General features: G+C 37.5%; 1 protein-coding gene and 1 long non-coding RNA gene across 8 annotated transcripts in view; one reads left to right on the forward strand and one right to left on the reverse strand.

Annotated features, from left to right (window-relative positions):
• The window catches only part of PDE4D (phosphodiesterase 4D), a 1409587-nt gene that overhangs the window by 1190579 nt on the left and 194743 nt on the right, over positions 1–24265 (forward strand). For all 7 annotated transcript variants that reach the window (XM_046671306.1, XM_046671305.1, XM_046671307.1 and 4 more), the window contains 2 exons: positions 887–1078; positions 22357–22393. In XM_046671306.1, the coding sequence (XP_046527262.1) occupies positions 887–1078; positions 22357–22393 (229 nt within the window). The remainder of the gene's footprint in view (positions 1–886; positions 1079–22356; positions 22394–24265) is intronic.
• LOC124244657 (uncharacterized) lies at positions 979–10897 on the reverse strand. Its single transcript, XR_006890080.1, has 3 exons — positions 10195–10897; positions 4931–5168; positions 979–1114 (listed from the first exon to the last, which is right to left on the reverse strand). It is a non-coding gene; the product is annotated as an uncharacterized LOC124244657 (long non-coding RNA).

A 24265-nucleotide genomic window follows, 5' to 3' on the forward strand; every position in this document is an offset into this window, starting at 1 on the left:
GGGCTAAATCCTCATGGATGAATAACAATTAGGCAGGGAATAGGAGAGTTGAGTAATTAGGGGAGCAGAAGGTTAAGTAGTGATAGCCTGATGAGATAAGGAGATGGTAGTTCAATATGAGTAGAGCATGAAGTGCCTGATGGAACAGGGTTGCATTTTGAGGTTGGGAAAATGGTTCATTGTAACTGAGAATGGATTGTTAAGACTTTATCAGTCTAGCCAAGAAATTTGGGCTTTATCCTGAGGCCAATAATGAGCTACTGAAAGGTTTTAAACTGACGAATGATGGAGTCGGATTTACATCTTAAGAAGAATCCCTCTTGGTACAGGGTGGAAAATGGATTCAAGAGACTAATTTAAAGACTGTTATAATAATGTAGGTGAGAATTGATGGAATCCTAAACTTAACATAATTGGCAGTGGAGATGGAGGTATGTGGATACAACAGAAATCAATGATTAGATAGGTGTAGGCGGGAGGGAGAGAAGCTCAGGTTTAGGGAAGTGATGATATTAGGCATATAAAGGGCGCTTGTTGAATTGAACCCAAATATTTCATGAATTAGTGTTCATTTTTGTTCTTTTCCTAAAAAGAATCCTGTACTTAGGAGAACTATTCTTTGAAGAATGGTTTATTTTTAACTGAAGTTGAGTTTTGAGAGACCTATATCTTGTCTGGTCATTAACAAAAGTACGCAAAAACTTAGGAAGACAAGAATATGAAGTCAATGTGTCTTTTACTTTTGTGTATTTCAGTAGTATCGGTTTTTAACAGCAGGAATCAGCTGTAAATCTTCCCACTTTCAATTCCTAAACTGAAATCTCCCTTTATTAAAATAGCAACATGAAATGTTGACAGCAGTGTCATTTCTTCTCCTCCATTACAGTTTTGATGTGGACAATGGCACATCTTCGGGACGGAGTCCCTTGGATCCCATGACCAGCCCAGGATCCGGGCTAATTCTCCAAGCAAACTTTGTCCACAGTCAACGTCGGGAGTCCTTCCTGTATCGATCCGACAGCGATTATGACCTCTCTCCAAAGTCTATGTCTCGGAACTCCTCCATTGCCAGTGATATGTAAGTATAAGAGTACACAAAGGGAAGAGGGAGCTGCTAGAAAATCAAATAAATTTATCTGTGGGGTTGATGATGTAATAAAACCAGTATATTTATTTGACTGCGTTGTTCTCTAATTTAGGAAAATGGTGAGTAAAATTATACAAACTGAAGATAAATGGTAGGTTTAACTTGAGTACACTGTCACTATTGATAAGAAACATTTATTTTCTCAGAGAATACACTGTCTGGGAAAAGTGAGAATTAGGTTTTTAAATAGAAACATTCACACTTGAAACATTAGCTTATATTCCTGTAGGACCTGAGTTTTAGCAACCTAGCCACATGAAGATTTATAATATTTTGAAAATCTTTAAACTCAGTTTGAAAATCCCTGTGATATTAGAGTGTATAGCATTTTGAATATATCTCAATTGATGTACCGTACAGATGTTAGCACTGGTTTGCCAGATCATTTGAGAGATCTTGTGGGGTTTTGCCTAAATTAAACCATTTTTGGAATAGAAATTACTGGAGACAAGCACGGAAAACATTAGACAGACTTGAATATCGTTTAAGACATGGCACAGCTGGGAAAATAATTAAAACTGATAAGTAGGTTTGCAGATCATACACCATCATTAGCTCATTTTCTCAGCACATTCCATTCTTCTGTTTACTGCAGGGTTCATTAGGTTTCTAAGTTCTGAAGGCTTCTAAATAGGACCTCACTCTCACTCAGTACATGCCCTGTCGCTTGGGGTAACTCTGCGTCTGTATAGAGTTGATTTCTACTTTGCTCCTCTGCATTTAGGCATTTGTCCAGTAACACTCACCATCTTCTCATGATGCCGTCTCAAAAACTCATGACAGGTTGCAATTCATCTCATAGGAATTAGGCTATATGGAGCCCTTGGGGGTCTGGAGTTATTCTTGGTATCCTAACAGATCGTCAAGGTATCCTAATAAGTCTAAATGGCATTCTAGAAATGAAATTGTGCTTTACTCATTTTCACAACCCACAGTTCTTGGTTGTCATTTTATTAACAGTTGTAAAATGATAGAACTGTTTATACTCCATTCTCCCTGGGAATGAGCCACTGAACTGTGGTGATTTTGATTCGAATACTGAGTTATTAAATTCTATTGTGTAGCCGTCCTGTTTGAAGCACTGCCAGAGACACAAGAAAACTATAAGACAGGGTTCTTGGTCTCAAATAACTAATAATCTTGTGGAATGACAGGTCTCAAACCAGATAATTAGTAGGAAAGACCACATGTAAGCCCTAATTTGTGTCCTGTGGGCTACAGCTAAAAGCATCTCACCACCTACCTTTAATTATGCATAGCATAGGTCTATGCCATCTTTCAAAAAATATTTAATCTACCCTTTTTTCCTCTGCTTTTTTGGCAATGAAACGTCGACAAGTTTTATTTCTCTCATCCTCTTACCCTCACCCTAAATATCTACATCTGTTCTTTGCATTTTTTTTACCATGTTGTGTTGCCTTAATATTATGAATTCTATCTTCCATTCACATGGACCTCTGAAAATCCATTTAATTCAAGAAATATTTATCAGTCGCCCATAAAGCAGAGGGCATGCTACCAGTTATTAGAGGAGATACAAGGTACATGTCATCTCCTGACTTTCATCATTGCTGTATTCTCTGTCCTCTCCTCCTCACAGACCTTTCCTTCACTAACTCCTCTTATCACCCTTTAACGTATTTCCCCAAAGCATAGCCCCTGGCCCTCTGGACTCTGGAAAACTCTTTCGTGCAAAGGTTCAAGTATTGCCTTTCATCAGATGAGTTACTGCGTATTGCCTCTGGCCTTGCAACCTCAGTGAGCTCCAGATCTGTAGCACTTAAATGCTTTCTGGAAATTTGCACTTTCTTATTCAACTGTGCCTCACAATCATTAATTAGTATGTAGCCATCATTAATATGTGAGCTCTAGATCTAGAGCACTTAATTGCCTTCTGGAAATTTACACTTTCTTGTTCAACTGTTACCTCACACTTGTTAATTAGTACATATTCATTATTAATACATTGTATTAATGGTGTCCACTCTTCTTCACCCAATACAACTTTCTTCTCCCAATCGCCCTATTTCTATATTATTTTTATCCCATTTTCTCAGGTTTGAAAATCAAGACGTTCATTTTATTTATTCATACATAATGCAAACACTTATTGAGCAACTATGGTGTATTCAAAGCTCCGAATTTGGAGATGGCGAAAGGTCTGGTATTTTAGGCAATTACAATAAAATACGGTGAGCACCATTCTTGAGGCATTTACAAAACTGTGGGAGCAGAGAGAGAAGAGGGAGAGTTTGCCAGCCAGGGAAAGCCAGGCTAAGGGGGCAACATTTGCATAATGTGAGGCATGGAAAATCATGGCTCAGTTGTGCAATGATGGTCCGCTTGGTGTGAGTAGGGAAATACGGCAGGAGAGAAAGAGGATTCAGCTGGGATTTGGCATGATCAAATTCTTGTTTTTATTGCATTCTGATTACTCTATTGTTGAATAATTGTGTAGAGTGAAGTGACTACAGGGGAATAGATCATATAGAAATTCATAGAAACCAAGCAGGCTAAATGTGATAGAGGCCCAGGTCAGGGAGTGGTGGTGGGATGAAGAGATTGGTCCAGATGCAAGAGGCAAGAGGCTTACAGAATGGTGTTTGTGTGTGTGTGTGTGTGTGTGTGTGTGTGTGTTGGGGAACAGCCAGTGGGGAAGGAGAGTCAAAGAGAAGGCTGAAGTTTTGACCATAAACAAGTAAATGAATGGTGATGTTGACATAAGGAACACAGGGACGGAGTGAACAACATAATGGCAGATAATAGGTAATGAATTTGACTTTTACATGATGAGATTGGAACACGAGGGGAAACAAGACAACAGTTAAAGGACAAGGACAGAGAGCAGAAACAACAGTCTAGAGGATGAAGAGAAAATAGAAGAACCTATTACCTTCCGTAATTACTAGGTTTTGGGTGACACCTGAGTGAAGCTTCTTAGCGAGGTCATAGAATTAGAAGCACAGTGGGCTAAGGAGTGAATTGAAAGTGGAGATATCAGCCAGTACAGGCATCTCTTTAAAAGGTTGATAAGTTTAGGAGAGAAGAGAACTAAAGCTGCTTGAGGGAGAATTAGGTTCAGAGGGAATTTCTTTGAATTCAAGACACTTGAGCTGAAGGAAGGGGGCATTAAATACAGAGTTATAGCTGCTGACAGAAATCTAATCATGAGCTCAAGTAAAGGGACTAACCTTGGAAAAGTGTTGGAGACAATTATGTTCTTTAGAACAAGAAGGAATAAAACAAGTGAAAAGAGGAAATTTAAATTTAGAGATGGAGGGGTAAAATATTTAGAGAATTTGTGGCTAATGATCTCTACTTTTTCATTCAAGTAGAAAGTATAGCCATCAACAACTAAAGGAGGGAGGGATGGGGCAACTTGAGAGCAGAGGAAAGGCTTCGAGAGCCACTCTGCAGCGTGGAAAAAAGAACAGAATAGGAGTGAGTAGAAAAATGCTGAAAAGCCTGAAAGATAATAATAAATAATGTTGAATTGATGAGTGACCCAGGTTGAAAGTCTTCTTCTCCAAGTTCATCAAAGGTGAAACAACTTTGCTTCAGAGAGGCCAGAGACAAACTCACAGTGAGTGAGTGTACTCTATTTTCATAGTTATGTATTCTCTTCTCAAATTATACTAAATTGGTTTTCAGAGACCAGTGTGTAGACTGTTTCTTTTATACCCTCTACTCAAGTTAGTAAAGATGAAATATACACATGCATTTTATGAAAATCCTCTAACAGTTCAAGTTTAAATAGAACGTTTCTCTCCAAAGCAAACTTACCAGGATGACCTCATTTTCTCCCGTACCTCTTCAAGAGTTTCTTTATCTGATTGGACTCACATAAGACTGACAAATTAAATCAGACCTTGATGCCACTCTACATGTTGTGGAAAAATAATGTCTTGAGATGTTCAGCTTTCCCATTTCCTCTGGATATTTACGTTGGAGCAATAGGGTTTTCCTTGGACATTAACTGACTCCTGGAAAGTGTTCTTGCTACCAGGGAGATGAAGTTTCTCTGAGAAGCAAGGCAAATAGAATAAGTAATTACTGTTTCAGTCTTCAATCTGATACTACACGGATCTTCTAGACTTAAGGGTTATGGTTTCTCCTCATTTGACTTCACAGTGGCCATATGTAAACCTCCATTTTCTTATCTTACCTAGTTCTTGATAATGCTAGGAAGATTGTTCAGTGTCTATAAGTCAACTGTACTTTATAAAGAATGACATTATATATTGTAATCACTTTTGAGGGTTTTATATTTATTGTTCTAATTAAGCTTTCCTATTGAGAAAATTCTTTAAAAATTGCAAATACAAACTGTACCAATGAAAGTTTGTGATTGTCTATTTGTATGAAATGTTTTGGAAAACTTTTAAATGCTTTTTAAATTAAAATGGAATTGTGTAATTTATTGAGAAAGTCAGAAGGAAAATAATTACTTCCTAATAGATAGGACGTCAACATCTTATCTTCTATAAATAGATACTATTTAAATAGCTGAGACTGATAACGGTAGTAATAATAGCCATAGCATATACTGCGTGTGGATGTCACCCTTCACTTTTCCAAGTCTTTTCACATCTGCTGTATCATTTGATACTTTTCACAGTCCTATGGATAGGGACATTATGCTATTTTACACCTGAGAGATCCAACTTCTAGACAGCTTAACCTTTTTGAAAAATCATTTGTTAAAAACTTCAAATATTTTGATCATTTCAGGGAGAACATTATTTTGATAATGCCATTATAAATAAAGGGCTGTGCCTATTATAGCAAAAACTGCTAAGAAACAGAAGTACCTGTTGACCAAATTCATCTGACTAAATTAATCACTTGGCACTATGAAAATTTGGTTTTTGGTTATATTTTAATTATAAAATAAGATAAAAGCTCAAACTGGTCAGAGAAGTAATAACGAAAATATGCAACCAATTCTTGGAAAATATATACATGTCCATAAGACTAGGCTAAACTCAACATCTGAAAATTAGCTTATAAGGCCAAAGAGAAGTTCCTGGCAGCTTCTGCCAGAAGACTATCACATGGTTTGTTAAATGTGTCCCCAGCAGCAACTTAATTCTTTGGAATAATAAGAAAGAGGAAAATTTTAGGTATTAGCATGAGTACAGTAAAGAAATAAATACAAGAAAAGTAAATTTGAACTACCATTAGTAGTAAAAGTGTCTTGTAACAATGGAAACAACTAGATAACAGAAGGTTGCCCAAGTGCTGTCATGAAGAAACAGGAAGAAAGTTACAGAATAAATGGATAATTACATAGAAGGTATGCAGCTTTGTCCCTTTTAAAGTTTTTCAAAATGCTTTTAAAGTTATTTTGACTTCTGAATAGCAGTAACTTCTGTTGTTGCCCTTCATCCAATAATGTAATGTTGTTCGTATTTGCAAATGCACGGATGTGAGACATTGGGAAATTAACAGTGACAACACAAATAGAATTTAGTCATAAAACTATGAGTTTATTGAATACAAGCTGCCTATCGAAGCACTTCAGTTAAAAAAAATTTCAATTCACTGGATAATGGGTCCTCTAGCCCCCATCTTCTGCTGAATAAACTCTAACATACAGAATCCAAAGATGATCTGAGTAGCTCTTTACTCATATTTATATACTTATACATACAGAATATGGGGGGATGATACAGAAGGGGCAATGAAGAGGAGATGAGTGGACTCAATATACCATAAAAAACTGGAGCACCCGAGGCAGTCTGGCTAATTTGTCCCCATCACCATACAGAAGTATAGGACCTCATTGATCAGGCCTTTGGAGTGCCCCATGTGGGCATTCTCTCAGCTAGTAGACAATGGCCACCAGTCCCTATCTCAAATTGCTCCCGTTTCTTTAGCAGTTAGCAAGTCCCTCACCACCTCTTGAGTCTCTGATGTGAGTTTTCAGTCATAGCCATTCCTCACTACTTCTTGTGACTATTTAGTAGAAGGATAGTGTTGCCTCTTGACCTGAGTTTGAAAAAAGAATGATTGCTTATGTCTATTCATCTCTTCTATTACATGTTACATTATTGTTACTTGCTCTTACTAGGGTATCTCTAAAAATAAAAATAAAAAGATATGTTGCATTACAAAGGTTCTAGTCCTCACTGGATCTACGTAAAAAGTTTGTAGCCCCACTTTGCTAGATTTTAGGTTTTATTACACTAGTGATTATCTCTCTCCTCTCCAGCTTTGATTTGCCGTTTGAAAGTCCTCTAACATTATCTAGACATAGAAAAGTACCATAGCCGAATAATTCCTTCCCAAGTTCCTGAGTTTTCCCAACCGGGGGGGTGTCCTCAGCCCTCACTCTATGGTGTAAGAGAAACAAGACTAGCACCAAGATTCCCAAAACATGCTGAGGTCCCCTGGGAGGATGCACAGGGAACTCACATGGGTGCCAGGGGTGTTTTAAATTTTCAAGGGAAACACAGAAACATTTGTCAGTCACCTGGGAACTAATAGCTTGAAATTGTTCCCAGTTTCAACTTTAGATCATTGCTTTTCTTTCTGTGATATCCTATCTTTGCCAAACTGGGTTTTCAACAATTGCTGTGATAAAAAGCAAGCACTGCACAAAAATCAGTGTAGATCAGGCAATGCGGGAGGCAGTGTCCAATCTAGTTCCAAAGTGAGAAGTTGTGCAGGGCTCAACAGCTGCTAAATCGTTGTGACAAACCCTTATTAAATAGTTTGGACCTAATGACTTAATTGGAACTATTAGTTATTTCTTTTGGCCAATGGGCTGCTCTAAAAAATTACTGAGATGCAAAGAGTGTCATGAACTGATAAAGTTTGGGAACTTCTAGATTAGGGTGTTTATCCGTGTCCTTAGGAGTAAAGCTAAATCAAATCTCTGTGTGAAGAGAAAGAAAAACAATTCAGCAGGTTCAAAGCCATGAACTTCTTGGTGGGCTCCGGAGTAGAGAATTGATCCTGTTCTTAATTCTGTCAGGACCCCAGGTAGACAAATCTTTTATTATTACCAAAAAATGGTATTGTTTTGGTAATGAGCCAGATAAACCAGGTTTTTTCTTCCATTCCCTGTGGGTTGGCTGCTGTTACTATTATTACTATGGAGCGTTGATGCAGACACCAACACTAGCCATTAAATCTCAACAAGCGTATTGGCAGAATATTCTAAAGTCATTGGCTACTAGAATACCTTCTTGCTACCTTTTTTTTTCCTTTTCTTTTTTTTAAAATTCCATTCTTTGTCCAGTCACTGAGGTCATTTTATTTCTGACTCAAGAAAACAGGAGTTCCGTGAATGGTAAAATAATACTTGCAAATTAGTTAACTGTGCTTCTTGAATCTTTGAATTAAGGAATTAAAATTACCAGCTGAATATACATTTTATATTTCTAATCTCATACTGAAAAAATAAAATCATAAAAAGGAAGCTCATTTTGAATGATCATGTTTGATAATGCCATAGGGTCAAAATAAAAAGTTGATTTTAATGTGTTACTACAGCGAGATGGTGTCAAAATGTTTGGGTATCGTTGCTCTGTGCCCCAATCTTTTAAAATAGCAAACTAATTAAATCATGCGTTCTAATATCCCTTGATTATCACTGCCAAAGTACTAGATATGTCTTGAGGTCTCAAGGGACATGGAGAGAGAAATATTTGTCATGAAAACTTCTTCAGCAAAGGGAAATGGAGAGTACCAAACATATTAGTAATTCATTATTTCTAAGAAGGCTACTGCAATTCTTAGGGGAATTTGCCTTAATGTTTAGTATACAATTTTCTTTTCTGAATTTCCTTCATACCCAGGATGCTCCTCGGTGTTTGGACTCTAGTTTTAATCGTGAAAAAAAGAACAATACAAACAAAAATAATCACATTAGTGTTCCCAAACTCCTGTAACTAAGAGAAAAAGGCAGTGTGAAGATGAATGATTTAAACGTGTAAATATCTGATTACGCAGTTGTGCTTTCACTTCAGAGTTAATAGTACTTTACAACGGGTAACATCTACTTCTTTTTTTCTTTCTGCTTTTATCTCCCCAACCCTCCCCCCAACCCCCGGACATAGTTGTATATCTTAGTTGCAGGTCCTTCTAGTTGTGGGATGTGGGACGCTGCCTCAATGTGGCCTGACAAGCGGTGCCATGTCCGCGCCCAGGATCCGAACCCTGGGCCGCCGCTGCAGAGCGCGCGAACTTAACCACTCGGCCACGGAGCCGGCCCCTAACATCTACTTTTTAAAAAATGTGGGCAGAAGGGGTAGCTTAATAATTCAAGGTGATTACCCACAATTCTCTGAGACATCAGATCCCTGCTAGAGAGCGAACTTGAATCAACCACAGTGAAGGAAGAGCTGACTTATTTCTCAGTGTATACAAAGAACACAATCTCTAAGAGCAATTTATAAGTAAAACGTACTAACTAAAATTAGGAAATTTTGAAAGCCATCTTCAATGAAAAAAGCTAGCACAGAACCCTGTATAGTGCTGTCAGTTCAATGTGGCTCTAGATGAATGAACCCGGTTGAAAATTATTGCCTCTTCCTGCCTCTTGACTTGTAAGGGGCAAACGGCCATTCCCAAAGAGGTTCTAGCCCTATCAATTGTAGATACTGTACCTGGTGGCTCTTACTTGCCCTCTTATGCCAACACACCTTCTCTCTGTATTAAAGGACTCTAAAATCAAAACCATGCTCCAGTGTATTATAAAATAAACATTTTCTGAAGAAGATTTTCTGAAAAATCTTGCTAGTGGGTGGTGGGAATGGAGCAGATGGTGACAGGCTGGGAGAAAGAAGAAAGTGGATTTCTAGTGGAGGTAACTGATCTGCGTCTTCCACCACATTCTGAATAAAGGATTGTAGTAATTGGCTGCATTTTTGAATGAGAGTGTCATGCTTTTACTCATTCAGCAAATATTGCCAGCACCTACTCCATGCCAGGGTATTGTTTGAAAACGACATAGACTCGTGAAAACAAGACACAAATTTTGTTTGGGTCATGCATTCTTGTCATTTTTTAAAAAATTCTAGATAGAAAAGAAGACTTACCTAGTCAATATTGAGATTCCCATGTAAGTCTCTGTCTTCACTTACATATCAATCACTTTAAATATTTATGTTTCTTGTCAGTCTTAGATCCTTAGTGAATTGTTCTCAATGTCTTCTATACAGTTTTCTGAGCCATACGAGGAAAAATAATCGCAATGCTGGAACGTTGATGTGATGCGTGTGTTGAGATAAGATATGCTAGGGAGCGCTGGTAAATCACCCTCACTAAATCCTTGCAATATGAAACATTTAAAGCTGCGCTGTTACAAATAAGGAGAAAGAAAGCCTTCAGCTAGACTCGTGTTTTTTTTCAGAAAAATCAAGTCAGGAATATCAAACACAGGGCTTTGCTCTCAGATTGCTGGCCCTTTGTGGTGGGGTTCAGGTGAGATTCGCTGGAGAAATGTCCCCAATTATTCCATCTGCCTATTGCAGTTTCTCTCAGGCTTTGTGTCAGCTTCCCATTAACTGTCTTGAGACTTCAGGGTGTTTCTTAAACTTGGATGAAGAAAAATTTGTTGCCGTTGACTACTGGACAGGTAGGTCTAGACATATGGAAGGCATCAATTCCTACAACCTCTCATTGGAAGCAGGGAAGTTAAAAGCAGAGAGAGAAAGAACAGCTGCCTGCACCTCTGCAAATGTAGGAGGCTGCATTTAAGCAAATGAAGCAATCAGTGACAGGAAATCATTTAAGCAATTCAGTGGATGACATTGCCTCCTAGTAAATGTCATGAATGATTCCGAGACCAAGACCTTTTAGCTCCTTGTTTCACTTCCAGGGAGAACAAGGCTGCGTGCGGTTCTCATGTTTCCATGTCTCAACAGCCATTCCTCCTCTGGGACTCAGAGAACTTCAAATTGAATTTGTTGTATCCACCAGGGCCAGTTTTGTTTGTTTGACTTCTCTGTTTGATTTTTGTTTGTTTTTTTTACCCGGAAAAATCAGAAAATAAGCATTGTGATTTATGTATCTAAAGTTCCCTATGGTGATTTTTCTAAAGGGCAATAAAATAAAACTTTCATCCAATCATTGTTATTTTCAGTTATGAATACTTTTTTGCAGAAGCTAAAAAGAAGATAGTTGGTAAAAAGAACTCTTTTACATTAAATCAGGGAGTTAATTTCTTGTGTTGAAAGCACGCTTTTTTGTTTGTTTTTGTCTTTTCATGTGCATTTTTTATCTTCAATACACACCGAGTTTCCATTCGTTTGTTCCACATACGGTAGAGATTAGGTAAAATTTCTAACACATTTCACTAATTTTTTGTGTTTTCTTTTGTTTGTTTATTCATTTTGCATTTGTTTAAAGGTAGCCCATCTTGTCCTATTTATCCAGAAAGGAGCCTGATGTTTCCCAGACACACAGCTTGTCTATAATCCAGCTATCTAAACAGAGCAGCACTTTGAAAGTGGTAAAAGTGTGCTTCAAAGGTTCATAAACAAATGTCGCAGTCATCAGTTCAAGGTCAAGATGTTCACAACCATGCTTCCTCCTTTGTAACTCAGCTTCAGTGGACTCTTTGGGGAGTGAAGTGCATACGTTTTGTTTTTTGACAAGTATTTGGTGCATGCTCAGGAGTGTATAGATAGGAATATATTCTTAAAATTGTCTGGCACTTGTATAGTCTTTATACTTGATGTAGAATTCCCCCATGAAGTTTAATATGTCAGCTGAAAAAAGCAAATTAGCCTGTTATTTTACCCTCAAAATGAGTTTATTTGGGAATAGCCAAAAATATTGCAATATGGGAAGTGCATGCTATGGTGAAACACAGGCAAATCTGGAAAACAAAGGAGAGGAGCTGCTTTTATAGAGAAAAAAGGGGAGTGGGGAGGCGCTGTTCATTGGGGGAAAGTAACAGTTCAGGGCAGCAACAGCTTCTCATTGGCTGAGCTGTGGCATTTCTCATTGGCCAGGCTGTTGCTGGGCAGGGAGAAAAATCTTCCTTGAGTGGTAAAGTAGTTTTACTTCCTGTTGAAGAGGGAAGTGTAGGTCTCTTCCTGGTCGGTGTAATTGACGAGAGCTCCCCCTACAGGCCTTCCTGACTCCAGTTTAGTTACAGTTTCTTTTATTCATTTCTATGAATATTTGATCCTCAAAACAATCATATAAGGAAACTAGGGAAAATATCGTTAGCTCAGCTTTCGAAATCACAGAATTCTGCTCAAAAATGTTGTGTCTTGCACACACACACACACACACACACACACACACAAATGAATTAGAATCCAGGTATCTTGATTCTGAACCTAAGTTGGTTTTGGTCAACAGCTGCTGCTAGATCGTTCCTTTGGCATTTGCTGGCATATAGACTAGCTCCTAGATGAGAATGCAATAAATAAATAAAGGAATGAAATGAGAATCTTTATTGTTCTTTAAGGAATGGAGAATCTTGATGGGCACCTGACCAAGTCTTTTGACTTAGAGTCTTTACCAAATAATTTGTAATTTTTGTTATGCTAATGTATTAATGCTTTTTGGCCCCCAAGCTTAGAGTAGGTGCTTTTTTTCCCAGTTATGTAAAACATTGTCTTCCCTTGGATGAATTAAAACTGAAGTTTTGTAAGGATTGCTCAAGAACTGCACTGGTCAACATGATAGCCATTTGCCATCTGTGACTTTCTCTTAGTTTAAATTAATTAAAATTAAATGAAAGTAAAATTCACTTGCATTAGCCACATTTCCAGTGCTAAGTAGCCACATATGACAAGTGGATACTGGGGTGGACTGCAGAGATAGAGGATATTTCCATCATTGCAGAAATTTCTGTTGGACAGTGCTGTTCTAGAGTCTAGAATATATACTTCTATGTGGCTTCAGAATAGTCTGAATTCATTTGAGCACACAGAAAGTGACATGTGTGGTAGAAACTAAACAGTATTTTAAATCCTGAGTTTAAAACCAGCTACACTGCACATTTCCATGCTTGGGATGGCATGACTCAGTAAGATCTCAGAAACCACCTGGGTGACTGGCCTAGGGTTACTAACTGCTTACTTTGCCAAGTAAAGGACATTAACAAGAAAATTCCCATCAATATACACAATGATTTTACTTTTAAAAGGCATTTCCACTTCAATAAAAAAGAAAGGGCATGATCTCAGAATAAAGGAGAGTTTTCCAAAGGAATATGTTTAGCTTTCTACAAACCTCTTTCCATGGTCCATGTTTGTTCTCACTCTGACAAAGACCAATGAACACTCTGTTGGGCAGGCACAAGATCTCAGCTTGGCATTTGGAAATCACTGAACTCTGCCGCTTGCCAAGGGTGTGACTGCCAGTGAATTACTTAAGTTCTCAGAACCTAGTTCCTTATCTTAGAATGGGAATATGAGCATCCGTCTAATGCAGAGTCGTCAGATTTAAGTACTGTGTGCTGGTAGAGCACAGTGTCTGGCACATAGTAGGCACACATAAGACGTACTGCTCTCACTCCTCTCTATTCGATCACTCCCTTCCTTTTAACCTACTGAATCTTTTTACTGCATAAATATCTTAGAAAATTGTTGCACTAGCTACCCATAAATCTTTCTCCCAGGAAGCCAGAGAAACCAAGAGGGCGGAGCCATTGACGTTAAGAACGGTTGTCAAATAAGATAAACTGTGAAAGAAGAATCTGGTCCTAGAACACAGAGTGAGGGCATTTGTGAAAGCTTGCTGTGTACTCAACCCTTTCCCCCTTCCTTCTTCCCCCTCCAGGGAAAGCAGTATTCTGGGGATAATACATTGTGACATCAACACGCCTGGAAGAATCTCTCTATTGTATTGGCTTTTATTAAACAATATGCTTAGTGAGTGTGTCTATACACATGTGCAAAACACTTAACTTATTGAAGTTGGAAAATGTTTTGATACATAATTTTGAAAACAGATTGTCTTTCGTTCCATCACATAACTAACACATTTGAGGGCATTTACTGGCATCATATAGGTTTTCTAATGAAGCCTAAATTTTTGTTTTATGACAAGTAGAGATTACACAAAGGCTAGAGAATTTTGGCTTATGTTGTGTTAACTCCAATTCCATTTGTTTTATCGTCAGTGCATGTGATATGAGCACACATGGGCCAAAAACTGAGGGTTTTTTTTTTAAGGATTTTTTGTTCAAATATCAGGCCACGTCTTAATTCTTAAAATGTGAATAAGAAGTGAGAAAATAATTTAAATTTCAGAAGACTAAGTAACTTCTAAGGTCACATCAATTTCTAAAGTCACATGGTATCTTTTTCTTTTTTACTTTTTGTTAAGACTTTAATTTTTAGAGCAGTTTTAGTTTCACAGCAAAATTACTAGGAAGGTACAGAGATTACTTCCTGCTCCCACACCAGAGTGGTACATTTGTTCCAACTGATGACTCTGCATCAATACATTATATGATGTTTTTAATCATATAAAACATGCCTTAAAATGTAATGTTTGCAGAGCAGATGTTCTTTAAAGAGTTTTTCCATTGATAGTAGAGTCAAAATAATGTAATAAATTTTCTTTATGCTGATAAGGGTGGTGGTGAGTTTTTTCCCCCACAGTAACTTCTCCCTCGTCATTTGAAAGATGGAAGGCAGAAAACCAAAATGCTTATGTCAAAGGAAAGAAAGCCCACAAAATTTCCCTAGGATTAAACACACACACACACACATACACACATAAATTTACATATGGATATTTACATACAAAGTATGTGCACATAAATGCCACCTTCAGAGGCCTTTGTTACTTAGAGCATGCGTGCAGTTTTACTACACTCTGAATATGCACATGTGATGTTTAACTCTCAGCCAGAACCATCACTTGTTGGGAAACCACAAATTATTTTCATTTTATTTATTATTTTATTTTAAGGTGGTAAGACATGAAAAGCAATAGTTAGGCAGAGCTTGTTTTGTTTTGTAAGTCATTGGTAATGTTTTTGTTGTTTTGATTTAAAAATTTTTTTTTCTATGGTGGTAACATTGGTTTATAACATTATATACATTATATAAATTTGAGATGTACATCATGTTTCAACTCTGTGTAGATTACATCATGTTCACCACCCAAAGACTAATTACAATCCATCACCATACACATGTGCCATTCATCCTTCTGCCCTCTTCCCTCCCCACATTTTGATTTTTTTTTTCATTTATATGTAACTCTCCTATTTGTTGCCTTTTTTTAAAATGCCTTTTTTTTTGGCAATGAAGATTGGCACTGAGCTAACATCTGTTGCCAATCTTCCTCCGTTTTTTTTTCCTCCCCAAAGCCCCAATACATAGCTGTATATCCTAGTTATAAGTCCTACTAGTTCTTCTGTGTGAGATGCCACCACAGCATGGCTTGATAAGTGGTATGTAGGTCCCCGCCCAGGATCTGACCCAGCAAACCCCAGGCCACCCAAGTGGAGCGCACGAACTTAACCACTATGCTGCTGGGCAGTCCCCTATTTGTTGTCTTTATCATACATATCACTTTCATGAAATAGACAATGTACTAGAAATTGGACATTGGTTTGTACGTGCTTTGGCACTGATAAATATATTATAGACACAGAATTGCACAGTGTCTAAGCACAGACCCTTACTGCCTGAATTTGAATCCTGGCCCTATCACTCCACAGGCATGTGATTTTTGTCCTTCTTGGACCTCCCTTTCCTGGTCTACAAAAAGCATTTAGTAAGAAATAATCAATGTAAAGTACTTTGCATAGTCCCTGGCACATAGCAATCATTTGATGAATGTTGGTTATCATTACTGTTATAATAATTATAATTGTCTGCAATTATTACTGCTATTATTTATAATTTTGTTGGATATTTGTACTCTGATCTTTTAAAATAATTGTATTGAAAGCTCGTTTTAAGAAGTAAAAAAATAATGGTAACATATTACAAGGGCCCCCAGTGCTGAAACCAACAAGACATTGAGATACTTTACTGGGCGTCATGGAAGAGACTTCCGGATAAGTTACTACTCAAGTCTGTTAGGAAATTACAATTCAAGAGCAAGAAAGGGTTAAAAGTGCATAGGGTAGGCTGTTTCCTCATGAAGTGAAGAACTTGGATGGCCTCATTCATCTGTGTTTGTATTAGCTTATTTGTCTGTTACAATTCTTTTTAAAAGGCTATAATTTCATTTTTCCTTTTTGTGCTAATAAGGAATATAAATACAAAGGTGTTCTTCAAATGGGGATAAACATTTCTGCTTGGTGACTGATAATTTTAGTTAGCATTATCAAAAACCCATCAACGCTGTTTATATAGATACAAATGTGGCTTAGAGCTCGACCCTGAAAAATTTCCGATTGGAAGATATTACGCTAGACAATCCTGAACAGCTTTAGTTTTGCTCTTATATTAATTTACATTATTTTTGGTTGTCAGTAGAATGTTGCTGGACTTTCTTGCCAAAATGGCAAGTTTCGGTAGTTGTGACTTTTGACCACAGAACTAAGCTTTGTGTTAAATGGATTACTTCAGTTCTAAGCGGCAATAGCTTCAAAGAGGAAAATCACGTTCAGCATTCAGGTGTGGCTGAGGTTGGCTTTGTTATAGAGAACTTCATTCCCTGGGGTTTCATAAATGGAGGTACTACTTAATTTTTTTTTTTTTTTTGACTTACAGTGGAGCTAGTTCTAAATTAAAAGGCCAAGCATTACAGAGGAGCCATATCCGCAGGTGAATCTCACACTAATGAAGCAGAGTTTTCATTTGTGTTTTTGTTTGTTTTAGCAGTATATTGTCTACTAGGAGGTTATCAAAATCATAATGCCTCCTTCATAAGTACTTTTAAAGTGTTCATTATATTCTCGAATGTGACATTTATAATTTCTGAGAGCCAATATTATTTTTTGGAAAAACAAATCATCCTTTTAAAGTGACATCTATGGAAAAATATGATTTGGTTTTGCAAAATGTGCTTGGTAGCCAAATTTTCCAGAAAATTCTTATTGCCTGAAGCCGTAGTTTCATTATTTTAATTAAAAAGGGAGGCAACATAAAATATTCAACACCTCCATGAATTTATTACTCAATGAACCCAATTTCTCATGTAGTATTTTAATATTTATCACTGTTTTATGAATGTTTTATCAAAATAGGCAAGTTTCCTTTACTGAGTTATTTTTAAAGGAATGAATGAACTAAAATGAATTTAAGTAATTCAAATAATTGTTTAAAATTTTTTATTTTAAAATAGAATTGGTACTTACATTTTAATACGTTTGAATTGGTATCTACTTGAAAATTTTAGAGATTACTAAACATAAACTGGAATCATTAAAAATGTTTTAAAAGTATAAAGGCATGTAAAATTTTTCATGATTCTATATGTTTAATGTTAAAAGAAGGGTATACAATGGAATGAATATACAGTATGATTCTAATTCTGTAAGAAATCATGTATTCTATAACAATCATATATAACATACATATGCTGACATACATCCAGAAGGAGAATGTTACTGACAGTTATCTTTGGGTTATTCTTATGGTTTTTCTGGTATTTCCCAAGTTTCTGCAGTTAATATGTGTTTTACATTCAAGATATATATACATATATATTACTACTTTTTCAAAAGACGAAGTAGCTTGTGTTATGTATTTGTTTGTTTATTTATGTCTGTGCTTCTGTGAGCATGGGAGTAGAGAATGATGAGTATATCTGTTCCTCCTGAGGCGAATCTTTGGGTGTAGTCAAATAGCTTAGGCTTCCAGAAACACTTTTAGGTACGTATTAAAAATAAGAACATACTTGTTTCTCTATAATTCTAAAAGAGGTGGATCAAAGGGGAACTGATAAGTGGGTGATAGTTTTGAATCTCAGGGAAAAAAGACACCAGGATTTCAAAATACCAATTATCTATGTGCTTATCAATTCCCTAATCCTGTCGACAAACTCTAGAGGAGAATTCCTTTCTAGTTTTATAGCAACAGAGAGAGACGCACAGAAGATCAAACCCTTTGCACAAGATTAGATGCAGAAAAGAGCCTCGCCTGTGGCTTCTCTTCACAGCGCTGTTCATACACCCACTTGTCCTGCTGAGATTTGCGACGCCTGCTGTGCAGGGGCAGCGGGTACTTTGTGGCCACTAATGCTTTTAGGGGTCTTCACTCCATAAAGCATAAACTTTGTTCTGGTTAACTGCATCTCCTTTTCCTTCTGGTTTGGTAATAATAAATCGTGGAAAGGTTGCTGTCTAATGTGTTTCAACACAATCTTGAAGTCAACTAGTTTCCAAAATTGTATCTTCAGGTGCTCTGTTGGTTGAACTTTTTTTTTTTAAAGATTTTATTTTTTTCCTTTTTCTCCCCAAAGCCCCCTGGTACATAGTTGTATATTCTTCGTTGTGGGTCCTTCTAGTTGTGGCATGTGGGACGCTGCCTCAGCGTGGTTTGATGAGCAGTGCCATGTCCACACCCAGGATCTGAACCAACGAAACCCTGGGCCGCCTGCAGTGGAGCACGCAAACTTAACCACTCAGCCATGGGGCCAGCCCCTGGTTGAACTTATTTTGTAAGATGATGAGGGACTTGTCCACATTTCAGTACTTGAATAGTTTCTGGATCCCAGTGAGGTCTCTGTAAGAGGGCTTGCTTTTGGATTTCTCTCCTTCAGTTTCTTGCAGTGTTTCTGGTTTCTTATTAGGAATGAATGAGGGTAGAAAATAAAGTAGTAAATCATGCAAAACCAGAGGAAGGCTGGCCAAAGGCATAAGGAGTAGTTCTTGACTCTACTGTCATTCCTCTTTGGAAAAACAGAAAATTCAATAGTGCACGTTGAGCCTTGTATTTCCCTGCCTCCAGGAGCGCTGGCCCAGGACTCAGCAAGTCCTTCTCTTTGGGAGAGATGAGGGGGTGCCCTCCCCAAACAGGGGCTGGAGCTGGGGACTCTGGTTCAGCCCAGGGTGACCAGAGCAGGCAACTGAGCACCCGGCACCTCCTTCCACATCATGAGACTGGAGACCTGCACTGACTCTGCTGTGAATGTTACCTGGGTACCAGTCTGCTCATCACCCACATGCATACATGCTTACATACTGTCAACCTTCAAAAACAGAAACCAGTTTGAGAGGAAAAGTGTTTATTTGGGATTGAAAAATTGCCATTCGGGGAGCACAGAATCAGGTAGAAACCCAAACAGTGTCCCCCTAGGGAGTGAAAGTCAGGGGTTTTAAAGGCAAATAAGAGAAGTTTGTGTTACAAAGAATTTTAACTGGAGTTGGAGGCAGAAGTTAGTCGTGGCTAAACATTGATTGACTATTGATTCTATCTTCAGAAAGTGCACAATCCTCACTCTTTGTGATCAGGATATCCGTTTTCCTGCTGACTTCTCAAACAATTGCTCATAAAACAATTGCCATTTTGGCCCAGTCTGAAGGTTTGCTCCGTCCAAGGTTCAAGAGAGCAAAGCAGTTTTCTCTGGAAAGGCAGCCCCGACTTCATTTTAAAATGGCTCCCCTGTAGTCAATTTTGACAATAGATACAATGTCCCCCAAGCCCTCGTTCTCACACCACCTGTCCCTCGTGAATACTCCAATCCTAAAAAGAAAAGCAATTTTTTTCCCTTAAAGCAGATCCCAGTTGCTTTTTTGTTAAAGTTGGTTGTTGTTATGTTTGTTTCTTTTTATTTAAATAAAAGACAATATTACATAAGCCTCTCTAGAAAAGTCATGTCAGCAGGAGGTATAATTTCAGGTCTCCAGCAATGCTCACTGTGCAAATTGGACTCTAGCTTCCTGTCAATTTATAGGGGACCCTAGCAGTCTCTTCTCATCTTAGGAAGCCCCAATAATCTTATTGTGTGGTATTATAATCTCTTTTAACCACACTCAATTGGTTCAGTTTCAGAGTGTCGTTCAAGTGCAGCATTTCAGAATCATTTTCTATCAGAGGCTTTTGTTGGTGTGTGCGTTTATTCAGTTCATTAAAACTCACACATGCTTTGAACGAAATTGTATATAACAACAAAACGAATCTTCTGCCTGGATCTCAGTTCTGATTTTTGATTATTATAAGCAAATTATAGGATACAATTAAAATATATGTCCATATTACATTTATTTTCTTCCATACACAGAATAATATCTTACCTGCATCATTGTACTTAGGACAGTAGTTCCCCTAAGATATTTTAATATTGAGAATATTGAGATGAGGAATTAGACAAAGATTTTAAAATTATATATTCAGTATATATTCAAAGATAATTTAAGCATTACATAATTTTGAAAAGGATAGACTAGAACCTGCCCTTTGTTGAGGACATTTGCCACTGAAATGCCAGAATAATTTCACTGTTACTAAAATGAGACAATCTTGAGATATTTAGAAAAAAACATTTCTCGGCCATATCTCCTTCATTAAAATTATAATTGTCTTTTCTTTATGTTTTGACAGGGAAAGGAAGCAAGGCTGATAAATTATCCTAAATATTGTATACTCTTTCTTTCTTTCTTTCTTTTGGTGAGGAAGATCGGCCCTCAGCTAACATCTGTTGCCAATCTTCCTCTTTTTCCCTGAGGAAGATTGTTGCTGAGCTAACATCTGTGCCAGTCTTCCTCAATTTTGTATATGGGACGCCACCACAGCATGGCTTGATGAGTGGTACACAGGTCTGCGCCCAGGATCTGACCAGCGAACCCCAGGCCACCAAAGTGGAGCATGAGAACTTAACCACCACACCACTGGGCCAGGCTCATGTCTGTTCTAAATAGATCTTTTACATTGCATGGGAATGAAATACAACCAAAGAAAGAATTAAATATTTTAATAAATATTCACACTCCTTTCAGTTTAGAGTGACTCAAATCTAATGTAATTCATGTAAAAACTTAGAAGACACATTTTCAGAGATTAATTTCAGGTCAGTGATGTGCCTTGGTCAAGATGACTTAGTTCTTAGAAAATAAACTTTGTAGTTGGGCAATTATAAAGAATAAAATGGAATACATACATATTGGGAAAATATGTAGATTTCATATTACTTTAATTTTGGTTATCTGAATAATCTCTACAAAGAGCAAGTGCCCCTCAAAACATGTAATTCTGAAACTAATGGGATGCAAAATAATACGTTTCCTTTAAAGTGTGTTCCGACCTTTTTTTTTTTTTTGCCTTTTATTTCCCCACACTTTGAATTTCAAGGTCTCCGAGACATTTGGTGATGACCGTAACAACTAGTCTAATTATTGGTAACGATCTGCTTGCTGACGTCATCCGTACGCTGCTTGTGCTGAAGCGTATTTCATCAGTGTTGTTTTGGGTCACTCAGGCCCTTTTCAGAATTGTTCATGATGAGTAAACGGTCCAGTTGCAGTGTTCTCAGTTGGGGTCACGTCCAGGAAGTTTTCCATGTAGAATAATTACATTCCCTTTTGATTAAAGAGCTTCAGCTAGCTAAATCAAGAAATATCCCTCGGAGATTTTGGAAATCCTTTTCACGAGTTATTCATGCTAAGAAACACCACGGAAGAACTCTGGGCCCCAGTTTCTCACTTTCCTCCAAGTGGAATGTTGCACAACATTCCTTGCCTTTCCCTTTGCCTCCGTGGCACATGATGCTGACACCTTGCTCCTGCATCCCGGGGCATGGTGTAGCTGAGGTTGCTGCAGCAACAGCACACACAGGGCAGCGTTCCCCCGTAACTACAGAGGCTGGGACATGAGTCAGTTGAAAAGTTTCACCGGGTTTTTATTAGTGTATGATGCAGCCCCGTGTCATCTACAGTTCCTAGCCTGTCCGAGACTCACACACGATGATGTGGAACACTCCATGCTCATCACCTTCAAATGTTAGACGGTCCAGGGGCCTCTCACCGAAGCCACTGCAGTTGCTAGCTCCTTCTGCAGCACTCTTTACTAATACCTACCGTAAGAGGCCCCACTGCTGGAACTCCATTTCTGCTATTGTATATCCTGTGTGCTTACGTCATAAGCAACAGTGACCTTGGTTGATGATCAAGAAGCCCCTCTTTTTACCCAGGGAACTGGACAATGGTTAACATCCTGGAAGACATATTTTTACCCTCCTGGCTGGGAAGAACTATGTGCTGAAGAGTAAGGATGGAATTACTGTAATTCTCTATGAGAATTTTTTCAAGTGGAACTTACCGTTTAATATTGATCAAAAGTGGTCATAGAGTCATCGGCAACTTCTAACACAAGATTTGGTTTCTTTTTCAGACACGGAGATGACTTGATTGTGACTCCATTTGCTCAGGTAAGCACAGTTTGTTAAACGGGCAGGTTTCTCACAGATCTGAAAATTTAATTTGGGGCATTAGTTCTGGTTCTTGATTTCATTTCACAAGTACAAATACAAATTCTATGGTTCATTCAAGTAATTCAAAAGCAATGCTAGAGAATGTGTTCTTGGCCTTATTGGTCTGTTTCGTATAAATACAAGACCCTAAGAGAGTCTTTGCTTCAAATTACAAATTACCTAACTGACATACTTAAATGGGACCATATTTCCTTAAGTGACATAAGCACTAGAAGCAGACGGCTATATCGTGGATTAAATTACATTTAGTATAATTAGGTACATGATCAGTGCATGAAAGTCAATATTACACTTCAACCTGATGCTTTATTTACTCTTTTTTTGACATGCCATTTGTACAAAAATTTAACTGAGTGATATATTTATGTCAGTTTGTTCCTTTTAGGTACACAAATCATGAAAATACTTTAACCGCATGACATAAATGCTAGAAGGTGACAGAATGATCTAAAGCCGTTTGGAATATGTATAAAACAGTTGCTAACCAGATATTCTTTGTATAGACCAATGTTTCTCCACCCTAGCTGCACGTTAGAATCACCTAGAAAGCTTTTATCCCAGGCCACCTCCCTGATCAATTGAATCTAAAAATCTGGGGATCGGATCCAAACACCTGCATTTCTTCTAGGAGAGTTGAGAGCCACTGGTATAAACAAACTAGGGACAGAAAAGGATAAAACTTATTTAACCTGGGGCATGAAACAGGATTAAAGCCAACACTGACTGTTAATAAGAAATGTTAAATACTGGAATACGAGGATCCAGAGAGGTTGTAAAAATCACAATCAGGGTGATGTCAAAACCAGCTCCAGGGCCTTGGGCCACTCATTTAACTTCTCAAAGACTTCTTTTTTTTCCAATTGGTAAAACTGAAGGACTCGGCTGGATAAAGATAGGCCCCAGTTCAAACCTCGTCTCCTCCTCTTGCTAAGTGAATGGCCTCAGGCAAGTCACTGAACTTTTCCAAGCCTAGTTTTCTCATCTGCTAAATTCCAAGACTACCCTGCTCATAACGTTATTAAGAGATTGAAATAATACCAAGCTTGTAAAGTGCTCAGCACAATTTCTAGAAAATAAAATACTTAATGAACTTTAAGGGTTGTTATCAGTAAGGGCTCTTTCACCTCTAAAATGTTATAATAGGTATTTTTTTAAATGCCTAATAACATTTTTTATATAGTATGATTATGTATAATTCTTCCACTTTTGCAAATTTCCTGAAATTTTGCAATCGCTGTAATTTAGGCCAAAACTTTAATGAATCCATAAATAACACACTGTATAATGGTGGGTTTTTTAAATTAATGCAGGCAATTAAAAACAGAATACAACCACTATCCCTTTCAGAAGGTTAATGTCTTGTTTGCTTAAGGTTTTGCTGGAGATCATAAATTCTTTCTAGTATCTATATTTCTATGTTCAAAAAAATTGACACATTTTAATCATATTTTGTGATAACAAAATCATATAAAGCTAAGGATTTTTAATGGATCACTATTGAGGTCCTATAATTTTATTTCTAAGAGCTGAGAGCTAGTTGAACAGATAAAATCAGGCAAAATAATATAAATAACCATCACCAAATGTAGAAATAGTCATTCCAACTTGAGTCTATTCACGTAGCTATTCTTGCTTCTAATGAAAATCTCCAGGTATTGTTGTAGGAAATATATATCCAAGTATAGAGTAAAAGATAAAAAATATTCTGTAAATGATACGTTATCCTCTTATTTCAAGCAGTATTTATTAATCTCCAATAAATAGATTAATAAATTGGACTTGGTCCTTGCCGTCAGTGCTGTTAAATTC

This window comes from Equus quagga, chromosome 9, assembly GCF_021613505.1.
Source record: "Equus quagga isolate Etosha38 chromosome 9, UCLA_HA_Equagga_1.0, whole genome shotgun sequence".
NCBI classification, from domain to species: Eukaryota; Metazoa; Chordata; class Mammalia; order Perissodactyla; family Equidae; genus Equus; species Equus quagga.